Below are 22,534 nucleotides of genomic sequence, written 5' to 3' on the forward strand. Positions count from 1 at the left end.
CACCCAACGTACTTTCTGGAGACTGAATCTCGCTCAAGTGTTCACTATTTTGAGCAAAAGGGGTGCAAATCGGACCAGGCAAGGGGTGAGAATCGGGCCACTGTTGCCAGCGTTTATATGCTGCGGCAATGACAATTCACCACTTTGCTCACAATTGAATTCCATTCTTAAACTAAGTAATAAATTAATACATTTACTAACTAAAAGACACATATGTATAACATCAGCAGGCCTTGTAAACATGCATTAAAATCGATAAAAAGAAAAAAAAATAAGAGAAAAGAGAAGCATGAAGGAGCAGGGGGATGAAAGTGTAGGCATGGAAGGCTGCATGCAGCCAATCACTGAATTAAAGGCGTCGCACGTGCTGTGTGTAACTATACTGTAGTAGTAATAATAATACTACACATTTCTGTACTCCAATGTCATACTACTACTGTCACCATCGCATGGCATTTCTTCTGTATACAAATATAAGTAATGACTGACGCGTAGATTTAGCTGTGTAATTCTCCTCTGTGGCCGGAAGGGGGAGCGCCAGCAGTTGCTGTTCATCCCTCTCCCTATAAGGCGCATGAATAATGACCGATAAAGATTTAGCTGTGTAATTCGCCTCTGTGGCCGGAAGGGGGAGCGCAAGCAGTTATTGTTTATGCTATCGCCTCCTCCATGAGGAATACACACCGGCACCAATGAGCAACTCTATGGTTTCCTCCGCCGCCGAGCTGCAAAAACAACGGCGAGAGGTGTCGGTACGTCGGCGTGACGTCATCACCGGCATACGGAAGAAGATCCTAAAGGGGCCGGCGGCCGAGATGGGGAAGAAACATAAGAAGCACAAGGGCGACAAGCACGGCTACGACGGGAAGGGGGAGGTGCGGGGTCCTGCTGCTGAGAGCCGTAAGTGTCCCGTTCCTGAACTCAGTGCATTGTGTGTATCACTATATCTCATATACACAGCTCCCTCCTCCAGTGCTGCTGAGAGCGTGAGTGTCCTGTTCCTGCACCCAGTGCATTGTGTGTATCACTGTAAACAGGAGATCCTGAGTTCATATCTCAGCAGTGCCTTTGCTTGACTATATCCCATATTCGCAGCTCCTGCCTCCAGTGCTGCTGCTGAGATCCATAAGTGTCCTGTTCCTGCATTCAGTGCATTGTGGCATCCTTATATCCTATATAAACGGCTCTCTCCTCCAGTGCTGAGCTGAGTGTGAGTGTTATGTTCCTGCGCTCTGTGCGTTGAGTGTATCGGGTTCAGTATGAATTACCGTTGGCTGGGACGCTGACCGTCAGTATATAGACCGCGGCACCCAGGCTGGCAGCAGGTCGAGCGCAAAGAATCACCTTGCGGGCTCTCCACGCTGCGGGCTCTGTTCTCTTGCCACTCTATGGGTGTCGTGGACACCCACGGATGGGAATAGTCCTGTTGCACTGGTATTCCGGCTGGCGGCATTGCCAGCTGTCAGGATTCTGGCGTCGGTATCCTGACAGCCGGCAAATTAAACGTATACTGTGTGTATCACTATAGCCCATATACTGTACTCGGCTCCTTCCTCCAGTGCTGCTGCTGAGAGCCATAAGTGTCCTGTTCCTGCACTCAGTGCGTTGTGTGCATCACTATATCCCATAAACACAGCTGCTGCTGAGAGCGTGAGTGTCCTGTTCCTGCACTCAGTTTATTATATCTTATATACTCAGCACCTGCCTCCAGTACTGCTGCTGCTGAGAGCCGTTCATGTCCAATTCCTGCACCTTTTCATACTTAACGATCCACCAGGACTACGATTGGAACGGTAATCTGTGGCGAGCGAAGTGGTAGCAGTGCGAGGCACCTTGCCCAAAGCGTGGCGAGCGAAGTGGTGCACTAATTGGAATTCCCGGTTACTCTACGAAGAAAACGACACAAAAAAACCATTAAAAAATCATGTCGACCTTTTGACCTGTCGACCTAGTTACTGTCAATCAATAGTGGTCAACCTAGACACTGTCGACCTAGTTACTATCTACCTTCCATACCACACCCTCCCTACATATCCCCAGTGTCTTCCTGAAATGTGCCCCCAGCGTCTCCCATTCCCCATCACCACCAGCCTGCTTCCTACACTGTGTCCCCAGCATCTCCTATTCCCCATCACCAGCAGCCTGCTTCCCACACTGTGTGCCCCCAGCGTCTCCCATTCCCTATCACCAGCAGCCTGCTTCCCACACTGTGTCCCCAGCGTCTCCCATTCCACGTCACCAGCAGCCTGCTTCCCACACTGTGTGCCCAGCGTCTCCCATTCCACGTCACCAGCAGCCTGCTTCCCACACTGTGTCCCCAGCGTCTCCCATTCCACGTCACCAGCAGCCTGCTTCCCACACTGTGTCCCCAGCGTCTCCCATTCCACGTCACCAGCAGCCTGCTTCCCACACTGTGTGTCCCCAGCATCTCCTATTCCCCATCACCAGCAGCCTGCTTCCCACACTGTGTGCCCCCAGCGTCTCCCATTCCCCATCACCAGCAGCCTGCTTCCCACACTGTGTCCCCAGCGTCTCCCATTCCACGTCACCAGCAGCCTGCTTCCCACACTGTGTGCCCAGCGTCTCCCATTCCACGTCACCAGCAGCCTGCTTCCCACACTGTGTGCCCAGCGTCTCCCATTCCACGTCACCAGCAGCCTGCTTCCCACACTGTGTGCCCAGCGTCTCCCATTCCACGTCACCAGCAGCCTGCTTCCCACACTGTGTCCCCAGCGTCTCCCATTCCCCATCACCAGCAGCCTGCTTCCCACACTGTGTCCCCAGCGTCTCCCATTCCACGTCACCAGCAGCCTGCTTCCCACACTGTGTCCCCAGCGTCTCCCATTCCACGTCACCAGCAGCCTTCTTCCTACACTTTGTCCCAGCATCTCCCATTCCCCATCACCAGCAGCCTGCTTCCCACACTGTGTGCCCCCAGCGTCTCCCATTCCCCATCACCAGCAGCCTGCTTACCACACTGTGTGTCCCCAGCGTCTCCCATTCCCTATCACCAGCAGCCTGCTTACCACACTGTGTGCCCCCAGCGTCTCCCATTCCCCATCACCAGCAGCCTGCTTCCTACACTGTGTCCCAGCGTCTCCCATTCCCCGTCACCAGCAGCCTGCTTCCCACACTGTCCCAGCATCTCCCATTCCCTGTCACCAGTAGCCTGCTTCCCACACTGTGTGCCCCCAGCGTCTCCCATTCCCCGTCACCAGCAGCCTGCTTCCCACACTGTGTCCCTAGCATCTCCCATTCCGCATCACCAGCAGCCTTCTTCCCACACTGTGTGCCCCCAGCGTCTCCCATTCCCCGTCACCAGCAGCCTGCTTCCCACACTGTGTCCCTAGCATCTCCCATTCCGCATCACCAGCAGCCTTCTTCCCACACTGTGTCCCAGCATCTCCCATTCCCCATCGCCACACTGTGTGCCCCCGGCATCTCCCGTACCCCATCACCAGCAGCCTTCTACCCACACTGTGTGCCCCCAGCGTCTCCCATTCCCCATCACCAGCAGCCTGCTTCCCACACTGTGTGCCCCCAGCGTCTCCCATTCCCCATCACCAGCAGCCTGCTTACCACACTGTGTGTCCCCAGCATCTCCTATTCCCCATCACCAGCAGCCTGCTTCCCACACTGTGTGCCCCCAGCGTCTCCCATGCCCCATCACCAGCAGCCTGCTTCCCACACTGTGTCCCCAGCGTCTCCCATTCCACGTCACCAGCAGCCTGCTTCCCACACTGTGTGCCCAGCGTCTCCCATTCCACGTCACCAGCAGCCTGCTTCCCACACTGTGTCCCAGCATCTCCCATTCCCCATCACCAGCAGCCTGCTTCCCACACTGTGTGCCCCCAGCGTCTCCCATTCCCCATTACCAGCAGCCTGCTTACCACACTGTGTGCCCCCAGCGTCTCCCATTCCCCATCACCAGCAGCCTGCTTCCTACACTGTGTGCCAGCATCTCCCATTCCCCATCACCAGCAGCCTGCTTCCCACACTGTTTGTCCCCAGCGTCTCCCATTCCCCATCACCAGCAGCCTGCTTACCACACTGTGTGCCCCCAGCGTCTCCCATTCCCCATCACCAGCAGCCTGCTTCCTACACTGTGTCCCAGCGTCTCCCATTCCCCGTCACCAGCAGCCTGCTTCCCACACTGTCCCAGCATCTCCCATTCCCTGTCACCAGTAGCCTGCTTCCCACACTGTGTGCCCCCAGCGTCTCCCATTCCCCGTCACCAGCAGCCTGCTTCCCACACTGTGTCCCTAGCATCTCCCATTCCGCATCACCAGCAGCCTTCTTCCCACACTGTGTGTCCCCAGCGTCTCCCATTCCCCATCACCAGCAGCCTGCTTCCCACACTGTCCCTAGCATCTCCCATTCCGCATCACCAGCAGCCTTCTTCCCACACTGTGTGTCCCCAGCGTCTCCCATTCCCCGTCACCAGCAGCCTGCTTCCCACACTGTGTCCCTAGCATCTCCCATTCCGCATCACCAGCAGCCTTCTTCCCACACTGTGTGTCCCCAGCGTCTCCCATTCCCCGTCACCAGCAGCCTGCTTCCCACACTGTGTCCCTAGCATCTCCCATTCCGCATCACCAGCAGCCTTCTTCCCACACTGTGTGTCCCCAGCGTCTCCCATTCTGCATCACCAGCAGCCTTCTTCCCACACTGTGTCCCAGCATCTCCCATTCCCCATCGCCACACTGTGTGCCCCCGGCATCTCCCGTACCCCATCACCAGCAGCCTGCTACCCACACTGTATGCCCCCTGCGTCTCCCATTCCCTATCACCAGCAGCCTGCTTACCACACTGTGTCCCCAGCATCTCCTATTCCCCATCACCAGCAGCCTGCTTCCTACACTGTGTCCCCAGCGTCTCCCATTCCACGTCACCAGCAGCCTGCTTCCCACACTGTGTCCCTAGCATCTCCCATTCCGCATCACCAGCAGCCTTCTTCCCACACTGTGTCCCAGCATCTCCCATTCCCCATCGCCACACTGTGTGCCCCCGGCATCTCCCGTACCCCATCACCAGCAGCCTGCTACCCACACTGTGTGCCCCCGGCGTCTCCCGTACCCCATCACCAGCAGCCTGCTACCCACACTGTGTCCCCCCAGCATCTCCTATTCCCCATCACCAGCAGCCTGCTTCCCACACTGTGTCCCCCCAGCGTCTCCCATTCCCCATCACCAGCAGCCTGCTTCCTACACTGTGTCCCAGCATCTCCCATTCCCCGTCACCAGCAGCCTGCTTCCCACACTGTCCCAGCATCTCCCATTCCCTGTCACCAGTAGCCTGCTTCCCACACTGTGTGCCCCCAGCATCTCCTATTCCCTGTCACCAGCTGCCTGCTACCCACACTGTGTCCCTAGCATCTCCCATTCCGCATCACCAGCAGCCTTCTTCCCACACTGTGTCCCAGCATCTCCCATTCCCCATCGCCACACTGTGTGCCCCCGGCATCTCCCGTACCCCATCACCAGCAGCCTGCTACCCACACTGTGTGCCTTCGGCATCTCCCATTCCCCATCACCAGTAGCCTGCTTCCCACATTGTGCCCCACAGCATCTCCCATTCTCCACCGTCCGCTATACAGGTCCGGCGCATGCGCAAAGTACCGAATATCTCTGCTTTGAGCTATGTGCTGCACCTCCAACCACCTCTGAATCAGGCCCGCTGTAAAACCCACATCGTCTTCCATTACCCGTAACCAACAGCTTGCTTCCCACACTGTGTGCCCCTGGCATCTGCCATTACCAATTCATCAGCAGCCTGCTTCCTCACACTTTGTTGCCTTATCTCCCATTCCCCATCACCAGCAGCCTGCTTCCCCACTTGCCCCCCATCATCTTCTTACCTTACTGTACTCCATTGGGAAGTGATATAGCATCAACTTGCAAGTAGCCTCAGCCCACAATTATGTGGCTGCCGCACTGCAGCTGCTGGACTTGGGGATACTGAGAGCGATCACAACGGTCTGATCATGGGATCATTTGCTACCCAAACTGCACAGCAATCTTACATACACTGTAGAGCTGGTAACTGCGAGTGTTTTATTTTGTCTATATGGCTTAAATTGTTCTTTTGCCAGAGATTATTTTATTGCACTTTAATTATGTTTTTTTACCTGCAGAATATGTGGAGAAACCCTTAAAACTAGTTCTCAAAGTTGGTACTGGAGAAGTAAAGGAGCTGTCCACAGCCCGTGCTGCTGCCCTCCCGCAGAGCTTCCATGATGACAAGTCCGACCACGATAAGCACAAAGATAAGAAGAAGAAGAAAAAGAAGAAAACTGAGAAAGTAGCCGCTCCTGGTGAGGAAAAAAAGAAGAAAAAGGTCAGTGTACTTCTATTTCTACATAAACCTATGACAGTACATTGGCAAGAAAAGAGGATTTTGGTACTTGCCGATATAAATCCATTTGGGGACACTGGAGAACTAGACAGCAGGGATGTGAAGGATGCAGACCAGAGGTAGCACAATGTAGTAAAAAAATTATGCACAGCTGGCTCCTCCCTTTCATGACCCCCAATCCCTCCAGTTTGAAAAATTGACGGAGAGAAGAGGGAACATGAAAGATAATGGCCATACGGAAGGAACCAACCAACCGTACTACCATGTCAAATAGCAACCAAGAACTATTAACACAATAACCAAACTGTTTAAACTAACTTTCTCTTGCGTCCTAGAGGATGCTGGGGACTCCGTAAGGACCATGGGGTATAGACAGGCTCCGCAGGAGACATGGGCACTCTAAAGACTTTAGATGGGTGTGCACTGACTCCTCCCTCTATGCCCCTCCTCCAGACCTCAGTTAGATCCTGTGCCCAGAGGAGAATGGGTGCACTACAGGGGAGCTCTACTGAGTTTCTCTGAAAAAGACTTTTGTTAGGTTTTTTATTTTCAGGGAGCACTGCTGTCAACAGGCTCCCTGCATCGTGGAACTGAGGGGAGAGAAGCAGACCTACTCTGCTTCTTAGGCTACTGGACACCATTAGCTCCAGAGGGTCGGAACGCAGGTCTCACCCTCGCCGTTCGTCCCGGAGCCGCGCCGCCCTCCTCCTCACAGAGCCGGAAGATAGAAGCCGGGTGAGTATGAGAAGAAAGAAGACTTCAAAGGCGGCAGAAGACTTCAGATCTTCAATGAGGTACCGCGCAGCGGTAACGCTGCGCGCCATTGCTCCCACATTCACACACACACTGGCGGCACTGTATGGGCGCAGGAGGGGGGGGGGGGGGGGGGGTGCCCTGGGCAGCAATCATAAACCTCTAGGGGCACTGGTATATATATATATATATATATATATATATATATATATATATATATAATATATATATATTATTATTGCGGCGGCAGTATATTACAGATTACAGAAACCCCCGCCAGTATAAAGATTTAAGCGGGACGGAAGCCGTTGAGGGGGCGGAGCTTGATCCCACAGCACTAACCAGTGCCATTTTCTCCACAGCACGCTGCAGAGAAGCTGGCTCCCCGGACTCTCCCCTGCTGAACACGAGTACAGAAGGCAAAAAAAGAGGGGGGGGGGGCACATTTATTTGGCGCAGTGTGTATGTATGTATGTGTGTATATATATATATATATATATATATATATATATATATATATATATATATATATATATATATATATATATATACACATATATATATACACATATACATACACACACGTGTGTGTGTGTAATATATAAAAGCGCTGTACTGACTGGGATTTTATTCCAGTGTCCGGTGGCGCTGGGTGTGTGCTGGCATACTCTCTCTCTGTCTCTCCAAAGGGCCTTATTGGGGGACTGTCTCCATATAGATATATATCCCTGAGTGTGTGTCGGCATGTCTGAATCGGAAGGCTCATCTAAGGAGGAGGTAGAGCAGATGATTGTGGTGTCTCCGTCGGCGACGCCGACACCTGATTAGTTGGATATGTGGAATGCTTTAAATGCAAATGTGTCTTTATTACATAAGAGAATGGACAAAGCAGAGTCCAGGGGAAAAAACAGTGAGTCAATCCATGGCTATCACAGGGCCCTTCAGGGTCTCAGAAACGTATCCTGTCCCAAGCAGCAGACACTGATACCGACACGGATTCTGACTCCAGTGTCGACTACGATGATGCGATGTTACACCCGAGGGTGGCCAAAAGTATTAATTATATGATTATTGCAATAAAAGATGTTTTGCATATCACAGATGACCCCTCTGTCCCTGATACGAGGGTATGCATGTTTAAGGAAAAGAAACCTGAGGTAACCTTTCCCCCATCTCATGAGCTGAACGCTTTATTTGAAAAGGCTTGGGAAACTCCAGACAAGAAACTGCAAATTCCCAAGAGAATTCTTGTGCCGTATCCTTTCCCCCGCACAGGACAGGTTACGGTGGGAATGCTCGTCCAGGGTGGACAAGGCTTTGACGCGCTTGTCCAAAAAGGTGGCGCTACCATCTCCAGACACGGCAACCCTCAAGGATCCTGCTGATCGCAGACGGGAAACTACCTTAAAATCAATTTATGCACATACGGGTGCCTTGCTCAGACCGGCAGTAACGTCGGCTTGGGTATGTAGCGCAGTAGCAGCATGGGCAGATAACTTGTCATCTGACATTAATACCCTAGATAGGGATAGCATTTTATTGACCTTGGGTCACATTAAAGACACAGCCTTATATATGAGAGACGCTGCGAGAGACGTTGGGCTGTTAGGTTCAAGAGCCAACACCATGGCAATTTCTGCTAGGCGAGCCCTGTGGACCCGCCAATGGACGGGTGATGCCGACTCAAAGAGACATATGGAAATTTTGCCTTACAAAGATGAGGTTTTATTTGGGGAGGGTCTCGCGGACCTGGTTTCCACAGCTACCGCGGGTAAATCTTATTTTTTACCTTATGTTCCCCCACAGCAAAAGAAAACACCACAATATCAGATGCAGTCCTTTCGGTCGCATAAGTCCAGAAGAGGTCGGGGCTCTTCCTTCCTCGCCAGAGGTAAGGGTAGAGGGAAAAGAATGCCTGCTACGGCTAGTTCCCAGGAGCAGAAGTCCTCCCCGGCTTCTACTAAATCCACCGCATGACGATGGGGCTCCACTGAGGGAGTCCATGCCGGTGGGGGCATGTCTTCGACTCTTCAGCCAGGTCTGGGTTCTGTCAGACGTGGATCCTTGGGCGATGGAAATTGTATCACAAGGCTACAAACTGGAATTCGAAGAGGTGCCTCCTCGCCAATTTTTCAAGTCGGCTTTACCAGCTTCTCCCCCAGAGAGGGAAATAGTTTTAGCTGCAATTCAAAAACTGTGTCAACAGCAAGTGATTATCAAGGTTCCCCTAGTCCAACAAGGGAAGGGGTACTGTTCAACCCTGTTTGTGGTCCCGAAACCAGATGGCTCGGTCAGACCCATTCTGAATCTAAAATCCCTAAACCTGTACTTGGAAAAAGTTCAAATTCAAGATGGAATCGCTCCGGGCAGTGATCTCCAGCCTGGAAGGGGGGGATTTTATGGTGTCACTAGACATAAAGGATGCATACCTTCATGTCCCCATATATCCCCCTCATCAGGCGTACCTGAGATTCGCTGTACAGGACTGTCATTACCAGTTTCAGACGTTGCCGTTTGGGCTTTCCACGCCCCGAGGATTTTCACCAAGGTAATGGCGGAAATGATGGTGCTCCTGCGCAGGCAGGGAGTCACAATTATCGCATACTTGGATGATCTCCTGATAAAAGCGAGATCGAGAGATCAATTGCTGAAAAGCGTGTCGCTCTCCCTGAGAGTGCTGCAGCAGCATGGCTGGATTCTAAATCTACCAAAATCACAGTTGATTCCAACGACTCGGCTGCCTTTCTTAGGCATGATTCTGGACACGAAACAGAAGAGGGTTTTTCTCCCAATGGAAAAAGCCCAGGAACTCCAGAACATGGTCAGAGACCTGCTAAAACCAAAAAGAGTGTCAGTCCATCAATGCACTCGAGTACTGGGAAAAATGTTGGCAACCTACGAGGCCATCCCCTTCAGCAGGTTCCATGCGAGGACGTTTCAGTGGGACCTTCTGGACAAGTGGTCGGGGTCCCATCTACAAATACATCAGAAAATAAGCCTGTCCTCCAGGGCCAGGGTGTCTCTCCTGTGGTGGCTGCAGAGTGCTCACCTTCTCGAGGGTCGCAGGTTCGGCATTCAAGACTGGGTTCTGGTGACCACGGACGCGAGCCTCCGAGGATGGGGAGCAGTCACACAAGGAAAACATTTTCAGGGACTATGGTCAAGCCAGGAGGCTTGTCTACATATCAACGTACTGGAATTGAGGGCCATATACAACGGCCTACGACAAGCGGAGAATCTTCTTCGCGACCTACCGGTTCTGATTCAATCGGACAACGTCACAGCCGTGGCTCATGTGAACCGCCAAGGCGGGACAAGGAGCAGAGTGGCAATGGCGGAAGCCACCAGGATTCTTCGCTGGGCGGAAAATCACATCAGCGCTCTGTCAGCAGTCTTCATTCCGGGAGTGGACAACTGGGAATCAGACTTCCTCAGCAGACACAATCTCCATCCAGGAGAGTGGGGACTTCATCAGGAAGTTTTTGCAGAAATAAGAAGTCATTGGGGACTTCCGCAAATAGACATGATGGCGTCACGCCTCAACAAGAAGCTTCGGAGGTATTGTGCCAGGTCAAGGGACCCTCAGGCAGTAGCGGTGGACGCCCTGGTGACACCATGGGTGTTTCAGTCGGTCTATGTGTTTCCTCCTCTTCCGCTCATCTCAAAAATACTGAGAATCATAAGACGAAAAAGAGTGCAGACAATACTCTTTGTTCCAGATTGGCCTCGAAGGGCCTGGTATTCAGATCTTCAGGAAATGCTCACAGAAGATCCGTGGCCTCTTCCTCTCAGGGAAGACCTGTTGCAGCAGGGGCCCTGCGTGTTCCAAGACTTACCGCGGTTACGTTTGACGGCATGGCAGTTGAACACAAAATCCTAGCGGGGAAAGGTATTCCGGAGGAAGTCATCCCTACTCTGATAAAGGCTAGGAAGGAGGTGTCGGCGAAACATTATCACCGTATCTGGAGGAAGTATGTATCTTGGTGTGAAGCCAAGAATGCTCCTACGGAAGATTTCCATCTGGGCCGTTTTCTCCACTTTCTACAGACAGGAGTGGATATGGGCCTAAAGTTAGGCTCCATTAGCGTACAGATTTCGGCCCTATCAATTTTCTTTCAGAAGGAATTGGCTTCTCTCCCAGAAATCCAGACTTTTGTAAAGGGAGTGCTGCATATCCAGCCTCCGTTTGTGCCCCAAGTGGCACCATGGGACCTTAACGTGGTGTTACAGTTCCTAAAATCTCACTGGTTTGAGCCTCTTCAAACAGTTGACTTAAAATTTCTCACTTGGAAGGTGGTCATGTTGTTGGCCTTGGCATCTGCAAGGCGGGTGTCAGAATTGGCGGCTTTGTCTCACAAGAGCCCCTATCTGATTTTCCATGTGGATAGAGCAGAATTGAGGACTCGCCCTCAATTTTTGCCTAAGGTGGTTTCATCTTTTCATATGAACCAACCTATTGTGGTGCCTGTGGCTACGGGTGACTTGGAGGATTCCAAGTCCCTTGATGTAGTCAGGGCCTTAAAGATTTATGTAGCCAGGACGGCTCGGGTTAGGAAAACAGAGGCACTGTTTGTCCTGTATGCAGCCAACAAGGTTGGCGCTCCTGCTTCTAAACAGACTATTGCTCGCTGGATCTGTAACACGATTCAGCAGGCTCATTCTACGGCTGGATTGCCGTTACCAGATTCGGTAAAGGCCCATTCCACTAGGAAGGTGGGCTCTTCTTGGGCGGCTGCCCGAGGCGTCTCGGCATTACAGCTTTGCCGAGCAGCGACTTGGTCGGGTTCAAACACTTTTGCTAAATTCTACAAGTTTGATACCTTGGCTGAGGAGGACCTCATGTTTGCTCAATCGGTGCTGCAGAGTCATCCGCACTCTCCCACCCGGTCTGGAGCTTTGGTATAATCCCCATGGTCCTTACGGAGTCCCCAGCATCCTCTAGGACGTAAGAAAAAATAAGATTTTAAACCTACCGGTAAATCTTTTTCTCCTAGTCCGTAGAGGATGCTGGGCGCCCGCTACATTCAGCAAGACTTGTATATAGTTATTGCTTACATAAGGGTTATGTTACAGTTTTGATCAGTCTCTGGCTGATGCTGTCTTGTTTCATACTGTTAACTGGTTCGTATGTTCCAAGTTGTACGGTGTGGATGGTGTGGGCTGGTATGTATCTTGCCCTTAGATTAACAAAAATCCTTTCCTCGTACTGTCTGTCTCCTCTGGGCACAGTTCTCTAACTGAGGTCTGGAGGAGGGGCATAGAGGGAGGAGCCAGTGCACACCAATCTAAAGTCTTCAGAGTGCCCATGTCTCCTGCGGAGCCCGTCTATACCCCATGGTCCTTACGGAGTCCCCAGCATCCTCTACGGACTAGGAGAAAAAGATTTACCGGTAGGTTTAAAATCTTATTTTTACATTGTCCTCGAGTGGATTCAGAGAAATGGATTTATTGGCAAGTACCAAAATCCTCTTTTCTCTATCATCCACTAGGGGTCACTAGAGAACTAGACAGCTGGGGGACGTCCCAAAGATACAACCATGGGCGGGAGTGCTGTCCGAAGCCTTAAAAATCAAACGTCCAATATTTGTATCTCTAGATGCAAACGTATAAAACTTGTAGAAACGAGTGAACGTGTGTGCTGAGGACCATGTTGCAGCTCTGCAAAGTTGGATAGTGGAAGCGCCTCTATCAGCAGCCCACGAGGCTCCTACTGATTTGGTGTTAAGAACACCTAGCCGAAAAGGAACTCTTACCACAAGCAATGTATGCCTGTTTGATGGTTAGTCGTATCCATCTGGCCAAGGTTTGTTATGAAGCCGGCCAACTTCTCCTGGGACCATCATACAGTACAAACAAAGCATCTGACTTTCTAATAGAAACAGTAGCCTGAACATACATACGTAAGGCTCTGACCACATCCCAGGACCTGTCCCCCTCAGACAATCCTTGGAAAGAGGGAACCACGATCGGCTGGTTTATGTGGAAACCCGAAACCACCTTTGGTAAAAACGCTGCTTTTGTACGGAGCTCCACTCTGTCTTCATGAAAACTAAGAGAGGAATTTTACATGGGCACCTAACTGAGACTCTTCTTGCTGAAGCTAGGAGCAGGACTGCCTTCCAACTCGTATATTTAAGATCCGTCCTTTCCAAAGGCTAGAAAACTGCAGATTTAAAAAATTCTAGCACCAAATTTAGATCCCATGGGCGGACAAAAGTGGTTGTATTCTCAACAAACCGTGTAAAAATGTCTGTCCCTCCTGCAATGACGCCAGACGTTGCTGGAAAAGGATAGAGAGGGCCTAGACCTGTACCTTCAAGGATCCCAAACCGCAATCTAAACCATTTTGGAGAAACCTGAACAGTCTAGGAAGGCGGAACTCTCTGGGGTTCCCACCCCTAAGCTGGCACCAGTCCATGTATTTCTTCCAGATTCTATAGTAATGTGCCGCCGTGACTGGCTTCCTTGCCGCTAGCATGGTACGAATAGCTGATTTCTGGATACCCCTGTCTTAGTATCCTGGTCTCAAGAACCACGCCGTCAAACGTAGACTGTTCGGACCTGGGTGAAGGAATTGTCCTTGTGACAACCGGTCCTCCCTCTGCGTCAGTTTCCAAGGATCTTCCGCCAGGAATCTCCTCAGGTCCGAGTACCAACTTCTGTGAGGCAAGTTTGGTGCTATTAAAATCACCCAACTCTTTCCCGTTTCACCTTTTTTAACGCTCTCGGTAACAGGGGAAATGGTGGGAAGATGCACACCAGATCGTATGTCCAGGGGATCGCCAGTGCGTCTACTGACTCTGCTGCTGGATCCCGCGTCCTGGCCACATACCGTGGCAGCTGATGGTTGTTCCGAGAGGCCATTAGGTCTATCTATGGCAGACGCCACCTTCTTACCACTGCATCGAATACCTGGTGATGTAGACACCACTCTCCTGGATGCATATCTTGGCAACTGAAGTAGTCTGTTTCCCAATTGTCCACTACTGGAATGAAGACTGTCGTCAGGATTATGTTGCGCTATTCTGTCCAAGACAGAATCTTGGTGGCCTCTTTTAAAGCCATGCGGCTTCTTGTTACTCCCTGACGGTTTATGTATGCCGTTGCCATTACATTGTCCGACTGCACTCTCACGTGCGGAGCCCATACTAGGTCTTCCGCCATTAGAAGTGTATTGTAAATGGCTCTTAGCTCCAGAACATTTATTGGAAGACTGCTCTCTTGCGGTGACCATCTTCCCTGAAACTGATGGTTGCCCAGTACTGCTCCCCATCCTTTGAGACTGGCATCTAGTCAAAATCTTCCAATCCCAGATTCCAAACCTCTTTCCTGACGCTAGGTTCTTGTGGACCGACCACCAAATTAACGAGGTCCTGGCCTGGGGCGACAATCGAATCCTTCGGTGGAGAAGTAAATGTATTCCTGCCCCCTGATCAATTAGATTCAGCTGAAAAGGTCTGGAATGTAGTCTGCAGTATTGGATCACTTCGAAGTATGCTACCATCTTTTCTAGAAGCCGTACACAAAGATGCAGAGAGACTATCTGGTTCTGCAGAACCTGACGTACCATTTCCTTGATGTCTCGAAGCTTGTCTTCTGGGAGAAACACTTTCAGATGTATCATATCTAAAATGAGACCCAGGAATTGAATCCTCTGCATTGGTTGCAGATTGGATTTTTTTGAAATTCACGATCCAGCCATATTGAATCAGAAAACGGATGAGTGATCTGAGCCTCCCGGATCAACTAGTCCTGAGATGGAGCCTTGATAAGGTCATCCAGATACGGTATTATCGTTACCCCTAACGATCTCAATTTTGCTACCATGACTGCCATGATCTTTGTGAAGATTCTCGGGGCTGATGATAGGCTGAACGGAAGGGCTCTTAATTGGTAATGAGACTTGCCCACTGCAAACTGTAAATAGGCTTGGTATGGGGTCCAAATTGGGACATGGAGGTAAGCATCTTTTATGTCCCATCGACACCATGAACTCCCTTTGCTCCAGTCCCACAATAACCGACAGTATTGATACCATCTTGAATCTGTAAACCGTCAAAAAATAAGATTTTGCTCACCGGTAAATCTATTTCTCGTAGTTTGTAGTGGATGCTGGGGACTCCGTAAGGACCATGGCGATAGACGGGCTCCTCAGGAGACATGGGCACTTTAAGAAAGAATTTAGGTTCTGGTGTGCACTGGCTCCTCCCTCTATGCCCCTCCTCCAGACCTCAGTTAGAGAAACTGTGCCCAGAAGAGCTGACAGTACAAGGAAAGGATTTTGGTAATCCAGGGCAAGATTCATACCAGCCACACCAATCACACCGTATAACATGTGAAAACAACCAGTTAACAGTATGACAAACGACAGAGCATCAGGTCAAACCCTGATGCAACCATAACATAACCCTTATTGAAGCAATAACTATATACAAGCATTGCAGAAGAAGTCCGCACTTGGGACGGGCGCCCAGCATCCACTACGGACTACGAGAAATAGATTTACCGGTAAGTAAAATCTTATTTTCTCTAACGTCCTAGTGGATGCTGGGGACTCCGAAAGGACCATGGGGATTATACCAAAGCTAGACAAGAAAAAAGTGATATTGGACCCTTGGCGCACAATAATCGTAGATGCAAATTAGTACTTTTAGTACTAAATAATGGAACCAACATGTGCCAATTAACACACAAATCTCAATATTTATTAAGACACAATCCCAAACTGGGTAGATATAACACAATCAAATGTGCAAAAATTGGGGTAAGGTGGATGGGAACCAGGTGACCTCATAAAGTGCTTTATGTGCTTAGAGTCCTTCTTAAATGGAAGACAATCTCTCACCATAATCCATGGCTGCGGTGGGCTAGCTTAAAAAGGTAGCTGGGGTCCTAGGCTGAATGGCCCAGCACCACCGCACTAAGCATATCAGCTCAGAGTCTCCTGTCCCAGAGTATACCCCTCGTTTGTCCTCGTATACTCTGGGACAGGAGACTCTGAGCTGATACGCTTAGCTAGCCCACCGCAGCCATGGATTATGGTGAGAGATTGTCTTCCATTTAAGAAGGACTCTAAGCACATAAAGCACTTTATGAGGTCACCTGGTTCCCATCCACCTTACCCCAATTTTTGCACATTTGTTTTATTACATTTGATTGTGTTTTATCTACCCAGTTTGGGATTGTGTCTTAATAAATATTGAGATTTGTGTGTTAATTGGCACATGTTGGTTCCATTATTTAGTACTAAAAGTACTAATTTGCATCTACGATTATTGTGCGCCAAGGGTCCAATATCACTTTTTTCTTGTCTATATATTGCTGGAGATTTGTGTTTGTCTCCTTTGTATTGGACCTGGGCAGCATTATTTTCATTACTGCGCTCATCTGAAAGTACTGCATTTTTTCCGATTATACCAAAGCTCACAAACGGGCGGGAGAGTGCGGATGACTCTGCAGCACCGATTGAGCAAACAAGAGGTCCTCCTCAGCCAGGGTATCAAACTTGTAGAACTTTGCAAAAGTGTTTGAACCTGACCAAGTAGCCGCTCGGCAAAGTTGTAATGCCGAGACCCCTCGGGCAGCCGCCCAAGAAAAGCTCACCTTCCTAGTGGAATGGGCCTTAACTGATTTTGGCAGCGGCAATCCAGCCGCAGAATGAGCCTGCTGAATCGTGTTACAGATCCAGCGAGCAATAGTTTGCTTTGAAGCAGGAGCACCAAGCTTGATGGATGCATACAGGATAAACAACGACTCTGTTTTCCTGACCCTAGCCGTTCTGGCTAAATAAACCTTCAAAGCCCTGACCACATCAAGCAACTCGGAATCCTCCAAGTCAGTAGTAGCCACAGGCACCACAATAGGTTGGTTTATATGAAAAGATGAAACCACTTTCGGCAGAAATTGTGGACGGGTCCGCAATTCTGCTCTATCCACATGGAAAACCAGATGGGGGCCTTTATGTGACAAAGCCGCCAACTCTGACACACGCCTAGCCGAAGCCAAGGCTAATAGCATGACCACCTTCCACGTGAGATATTTCAACTCCACCGTTTTAAGTGGTTCAAACCAGTGGGATTTCAGGAAACTCAACACCACGTTAAGATCCCAAGGTGCCACTGGAGGCACAAAAGGAGGCTGAATATGCAGCACTCCCTTTACAAACGTCTGAACTTCAGGTAGAGAAGCCAACTCCTTTTAAAAGAAAATGGATAGGGCCGAAATCTGGACCTTAATGGAACCCAATTTTAGGCCCAAATTCACTCCGGACTGTAGGAAGTGAAGGAAACGGCCCATCTGGAATTCCTCCGTAGGAGCATTCCTGGCCTCACACCAAGCAACATATTTTCCCCATATACGGTGATAATGTTGAGCTGTCTCTGCTAGGATCCGGCGTTCAACCGCCATGCCGTCAAACGCAGCCGCGGTAAGTCTTGGAACAGGCAGGGCCCCTGTTGCAACAAGTCCTGTGTTAGAGTAAGAGGCCACGGGTCCTCTGTGAGCATTTCTTGCAGATCTGAATACCAAGTCCTTCGTGGCCAATCTGGAACAATGAGGATTGTTCTCACTCCTCTTTTTCTTATTATCCTCAGCACCTTGGGTATGAGAGGAAGAGGAGGAAATACATAGACCGACTGGAACACCCACGGTGTCACCAGGGCGTCCACAGCTATCGCCTGAGGGTCTCTTGACCTGGCGCAATACCTCTGTAGCTTTTTGTTGAGGCGGGATGCCATCATGTCCACCTGTGGCAGTTCCCACCGACTTGTAATCTGTGCGAAGACTTCCTGATGAAGTCCCCACTCTCCCGGGTGGAGGTCGTGTCTGCTGAGGAAGTCTGCTTCCCAGTTGTCCACTCCCGGGATGAACACTGCTGACAGTGCTCTTACGTGATTCTCCGCCCAGCGAAGAATTCTGGTGGCTTCCGCCATCGCCACCCTGCTCCTTGTGCCGCCTTGTCGGTTTACATGAGCCACTGCGGTGATGTTGTCTGACTGAATCAGAAGCGGTTGGTCGCGAAGCAGGGTCTCCGCTTGACGTAGGGCGTTGTATATGGCCCTTAGTTCCAGGATGTTGATGTGAAGGCAAGTCTCTTGACTTGACCACAGACCTTGGAAATTTCTTCCCTGTGTGACTACCCCCCAACCTCGGAGGCTTTCGTCCGTGGTCACCAGGACCCAGTCCTGAATGCCGAATCTGCGGCCCTCGAGAAGGTGAGCGCTCTGCAGTCACCACAGGAGTGACACCCTGGCCCTGGGGGATAGGGTGATTAACTGATGCATCTGAAGATGTGATCCGGACCACTTGTCCAGTAAGTCCCATTGAAAGGTCCTCGCATGGAACCTGCCAAAGGGAATGGCCTCGTATGATGCCACCATCTTTCCCAGGACTCGAGTGCAGTGATGTACTGACACCTGTTTTGGTTTTAATAGGTTCCTGACCAGTGTCATGAGTTCCTGAGCTTTCTCTATCGGGAGATAAACCCTTTTCTGGTCTGTGTCTAGAATCATGCCCAAGAAAGGCAGACGAGTCGTAGGAACCAACTGCGACTTTGGAATATTCAGAATCCAGCCGTGTTGCTGTAATACTTCCAGAGAAAGTGCGACGCTGTTCAGCAACTGCTCTCTTGATCTCGCTTTTATGAGGAGATCGTCCAAGTACGGGATAATGGTGACCTCTTGCTTCCGCAGGAGTACCATCATTTCCACCATTACCTTGGTAAATATTCTCGGTGCCGTGGAGAGACCAAACGGCAACGTCTGAAATTGGTAATGACAATCCTGTACCACAAATCTGAGGTACGCCTGATGAGGTGGATAAATGGGCACATGAAGGTATGCATCCTTTATGTCCAGAGACACCATAAAATCCCCCCCTTCCAGGCTTGCGATGACCGCTCTCAGCGATTCCATCTTGAACTTGAACCTTTTCAGGTATATGTTCAGGGATTTTAAATTCAATATGGGTCTGACCGAACCGTCCGGTTTCGGGACTACAAACCTGGTCGAATAATAACCCCTTCCCTGTTGAAGGAGTGGAACCTTGACCACCACCTGTTGAAGATACAATATGTGAATTGCAGTTAACACTATTTCCCTCTCATGGGGGGAAGCTGGTAGGGCCGATTTGAGGTATCCGTGAGGGGGCATCTCTTTGAATTCCAGCTTGTATCCCTGAGACACAATTTCTATCGCCCAGGGATACACCTGGGAGTGAACCCACTTGTGGCTGAAATTTCGAAGACGTGCCCCCACCGGGCCTAGCTCCGCCTGTGGAGCCCCAGCGTCATGCGGTGGATTTTGTAGAGGCCGGGGAGGACTTCTGTTCCTGGGAACTAGCTGTCTTGTGCAGCTTCTTACCTCTGCCTCTGGCAAGAAAGGACGCACCTCAGACTTTCTTGTTTCTTTGTGATCGAAAGGACTGCATTTGATAATACGGTGCTCTCTTAGGCTGTGAGGGAATAAATGGCAAAAAATTTGACTTTCCAGCTGTAGCTGTGGAGACCAAGTCCGAGAGACACTCCTCAAACAATTCCTCACCCTTGTAAGGTAAAACCTCCATATGCCTTTTTGAGTCGGCATCACCTGTCCATTGCCGAGTCCACAGGACCCTTCTGGCAGAAATCGACATAGCATTTATTCTAGAACCCAGTAGACTGTCTCTTTGAGCATCTCTCATATATAGGACAGCGTCTTTAATATGCCCCAGGGTCAACAATACAGTATCCTTGTCTAAAGTATCAATTTCCTCAGATAAGGTATCCGTCCATGCTGCTACAGCACTACACACCCAGGCCGACGCGATTGCCGGCCTCAGTAAGGTACCTGACTGTGTATAAATGGACTTCAGGGTAACCTCCTGTTTGCGATCCACAGCATCTTTGAGGGTAGCCGTATCCTGTAACGGCAGGGCTACCTTCTTGGATAAGCGTGTTAAAGCTTTGTCCACCCTAGGGGAGGATTCCCAGCGTAACCTGTCCGTTGGCGGGAAAGGATACGCCATAAGAATCCTTTTGGAAATCTGCAGTTTTTTATCTGGAGATTCCCAAGCCTTTTCACATAACTCATTTAGCTCGTGTGAGGGGGGAAAGGTTACCTCCGGTTTCTTTTCCCCATACATATGCACCCTCTTGTCAGGGACTGGGGTTTCCTCTGTGATGTGCAACACATCCTTAATTGCTATAATCATATAACGGATGGCTTTAGCCAATTTTGGCTGTAACTTTGCATCATCGTAATCGACACTGGAGTCAGAATCCCTGTCCGTATCTGTGTCAACAGTTTGGGATAGTGGGCGCTTCTGAGACCCTGACAGCCTCTGCGACATAGGATCAGGCACGGGTTGGGACCATGACTGTCCCGAGGCTTCAGCTTTTTCTAACTTTTTATGCAAGGAATTAACATTATCATTTAAAACCTTCCACATATCCAGCCAATCAGGTGTCTGCGCCGTCGGTGGAGACACCACATTCATTTGCTCCCGCTCTGCTTCCACATAGCCTTCCTCATCAGACATGTCGACACAAGCGTACCGACACACCACACACACAGGGAAAGCCCTCTCTGAAGACTGTTCCCCCACAAGGCCCTTTGGAGAGACAGAGAGAGAGTATGCCAGCACACACCCCAGCGCTATAAACCCAGGAATAACACAGTAACTTAATGTTAACCCAGTAGCTGCTGTTTATATTGCTTTTTGCGCCTAATTATGTGCCCCCCCTCTCTTTACCCTCTTCTACCGTGTATCTGCAGGGGAGAGCCTGGGGAGCTTCCTCTCAGCGGAGCTGTAGAGAAAAAATGGCGCTGGTGAGTGCTGAGGAAGAAGCCCCGCCCCCTCAGCGCCGGGCTTCTGTCCCGCTTAAATATGCAATTTTTTGGCGGGGGCTCATACATATATACAGTGCCCAGCTGTATATATGCTTAATTTTGCCAAAAGAGGTCCCAAATGCTGCCCAGGGCGCACCCCCCCACGCCCTGCACCCTTACAGTGACCGGAGTATGTGTAGGTGTGTGGAGCAATGGCGCACAGCTGCAGTGCTGTGCGTTACCTCAGTGAAGAACACAGAGTCTTCTGCCGCCTGTGAAGACTTCTTCGCTTCTCATACTCACCCGGCTTCTGTCTTCCGGCTCTGTGAGGGGGGCGGCGGCGCGGCTCCGGGACCGGACGGCGAGGGTGAGATCCTGCGTACCGATCCCTCTGGAGCTAATGGTGTCCAGTAGCCTAAGAAGCAGGACCTAGCTTTAAAGAGTAGGGCTGCTTCTCTCCCCTCAGTCCCACGATGCAGGGAGTCTGTTGCCAGCAGAACTCCCTGAAAACCTAACAAAATACTTTCTCTCAGCAAACTCAGGAGAGCTCACTGAAAAGCACCCAGCTCGTCTGGGCACAGTATCAAACTGAGGTCTGGAGGCGGGGCATAGAGGGAGGAGCCAGTGCACACCAGAACCTAAATTCTTTCTTAAAGTGTTATTGTCTCCTGCGGAGCCCGTCTATCCCCATGGTCCTTACGGAGTCCCCAGCATCCACTAGAACGTTAGAGAAATTGATTTAACACCTTTTTAAATTGAGGATTGGTCTGACGGATCCATCCGTTTTGGCACTACAACAAGATTTGAATAAAATCGCCTTCCTCTTTGAGAAGTCGGGACAGGCATAATTACAGATGGGTCCTCCGTTATCTTGGCTCTTTCTGCGCCTAGACTATCAATCCACTGCTATCCCGGACACATCCTCTGAGGTGGATGGTGCATATACCGACCCCACAGACACTGACTCAGATGCTTCTGATGGGGAAGGGAAGTCAATGGTGGATGTCCCTGATTTGATTGAGGCTATCAGGCTCATTCTTCAGGTCTCTGATGAACCCGAGCCTGCGGCTGTCTCTAAAAATCCGGACAGATTTAAACGAAAGAAGGTGGTTAAACAAGTTTTACCTCATTCTCAACACCTGGCTGACATTCGTCAGGAATCTTGGGGAAAATCCGGGAACAAAATTCACACCGCATAGGAGACTGTTGGCTCGCTGTCCTCTCTCTACAGAGCTATGTAAAAATTGTGAAACTCCTCCGGCCTGTAGATTCTCATGTGGCACGCATGGTAGTTTCCTCTGCTCTGCCAGTAACTACCGTCACCTCTCTGAAGGAACAGACTGATAGACATGTGGAGGGTTGTTTGAAAGCGATTTACACCCTAACAGGGGCTGTGCATAGGCCAACCATTGCAGCAACTTGGGCTGTTGCTGCGTGGGCTCAGGAGCTAGAGGCAGAACTACCTTCCAACGCATCTGAGCATGCTTGACAATGTCTCTCATATATTACCACGGCTTTTCTGTACCTTAAGGAGGCGGCCTCCGATGCTGGGGTGCTGACGGCCAAGGCTGCTACACTACGCCGTCAAGGGGTCAAGATTCTACCGTACTTGGACGACTTGT

At 50.5% G+C, this 22,534-nt stretch overlaps 1 protein-coding gene across 3 annotated transcripts in view; it reads left to right on the forward strand.

Moving 5' to 3' along the window:
• The first annotated feature begins 605 nt into the window (after positions 1-605).
• Positions 606-22,534, forward strand: part of BRD7 (bromodomain containing 7) — a 159,150-nt gene continuing 137,221 nt past the window's right edge. For all 3 annotated transcript variants that reach the window (XM_063945340.1, XM_063945341.1, XM_063945342.1), the window contains exons 1-2: positions 606-900; positions 6,134-6,336. In XM_063945340.1, coding sequence (XP_063801410.1) covers positions 693-900; positions 6,134-6,336 — 411 coding nt within the window. In that variant the 5' untranslated portion in view covers positions 606-692. The remainder of the gene's footprint in view (positions 901-6,133; positions 6,337-22,534) is intronic.

This window comes from Pseudophryne corroboree, chromosome 11 (assembly GCF_028390025.1).
Source record: "Pseudophryne corroboree isolate aPseCor3 chromosome 11, aPseCor3.hap2, whole genome shotgun sequence".
In the NCBI taxonomy this organism is placed as follows: domain Eukaryota; kingdom Metazoa; phylum Chordata; class Amphibia; order Anura; family Myobatrachidae; genus Pseudophryne; species Pseudophryne corroboree.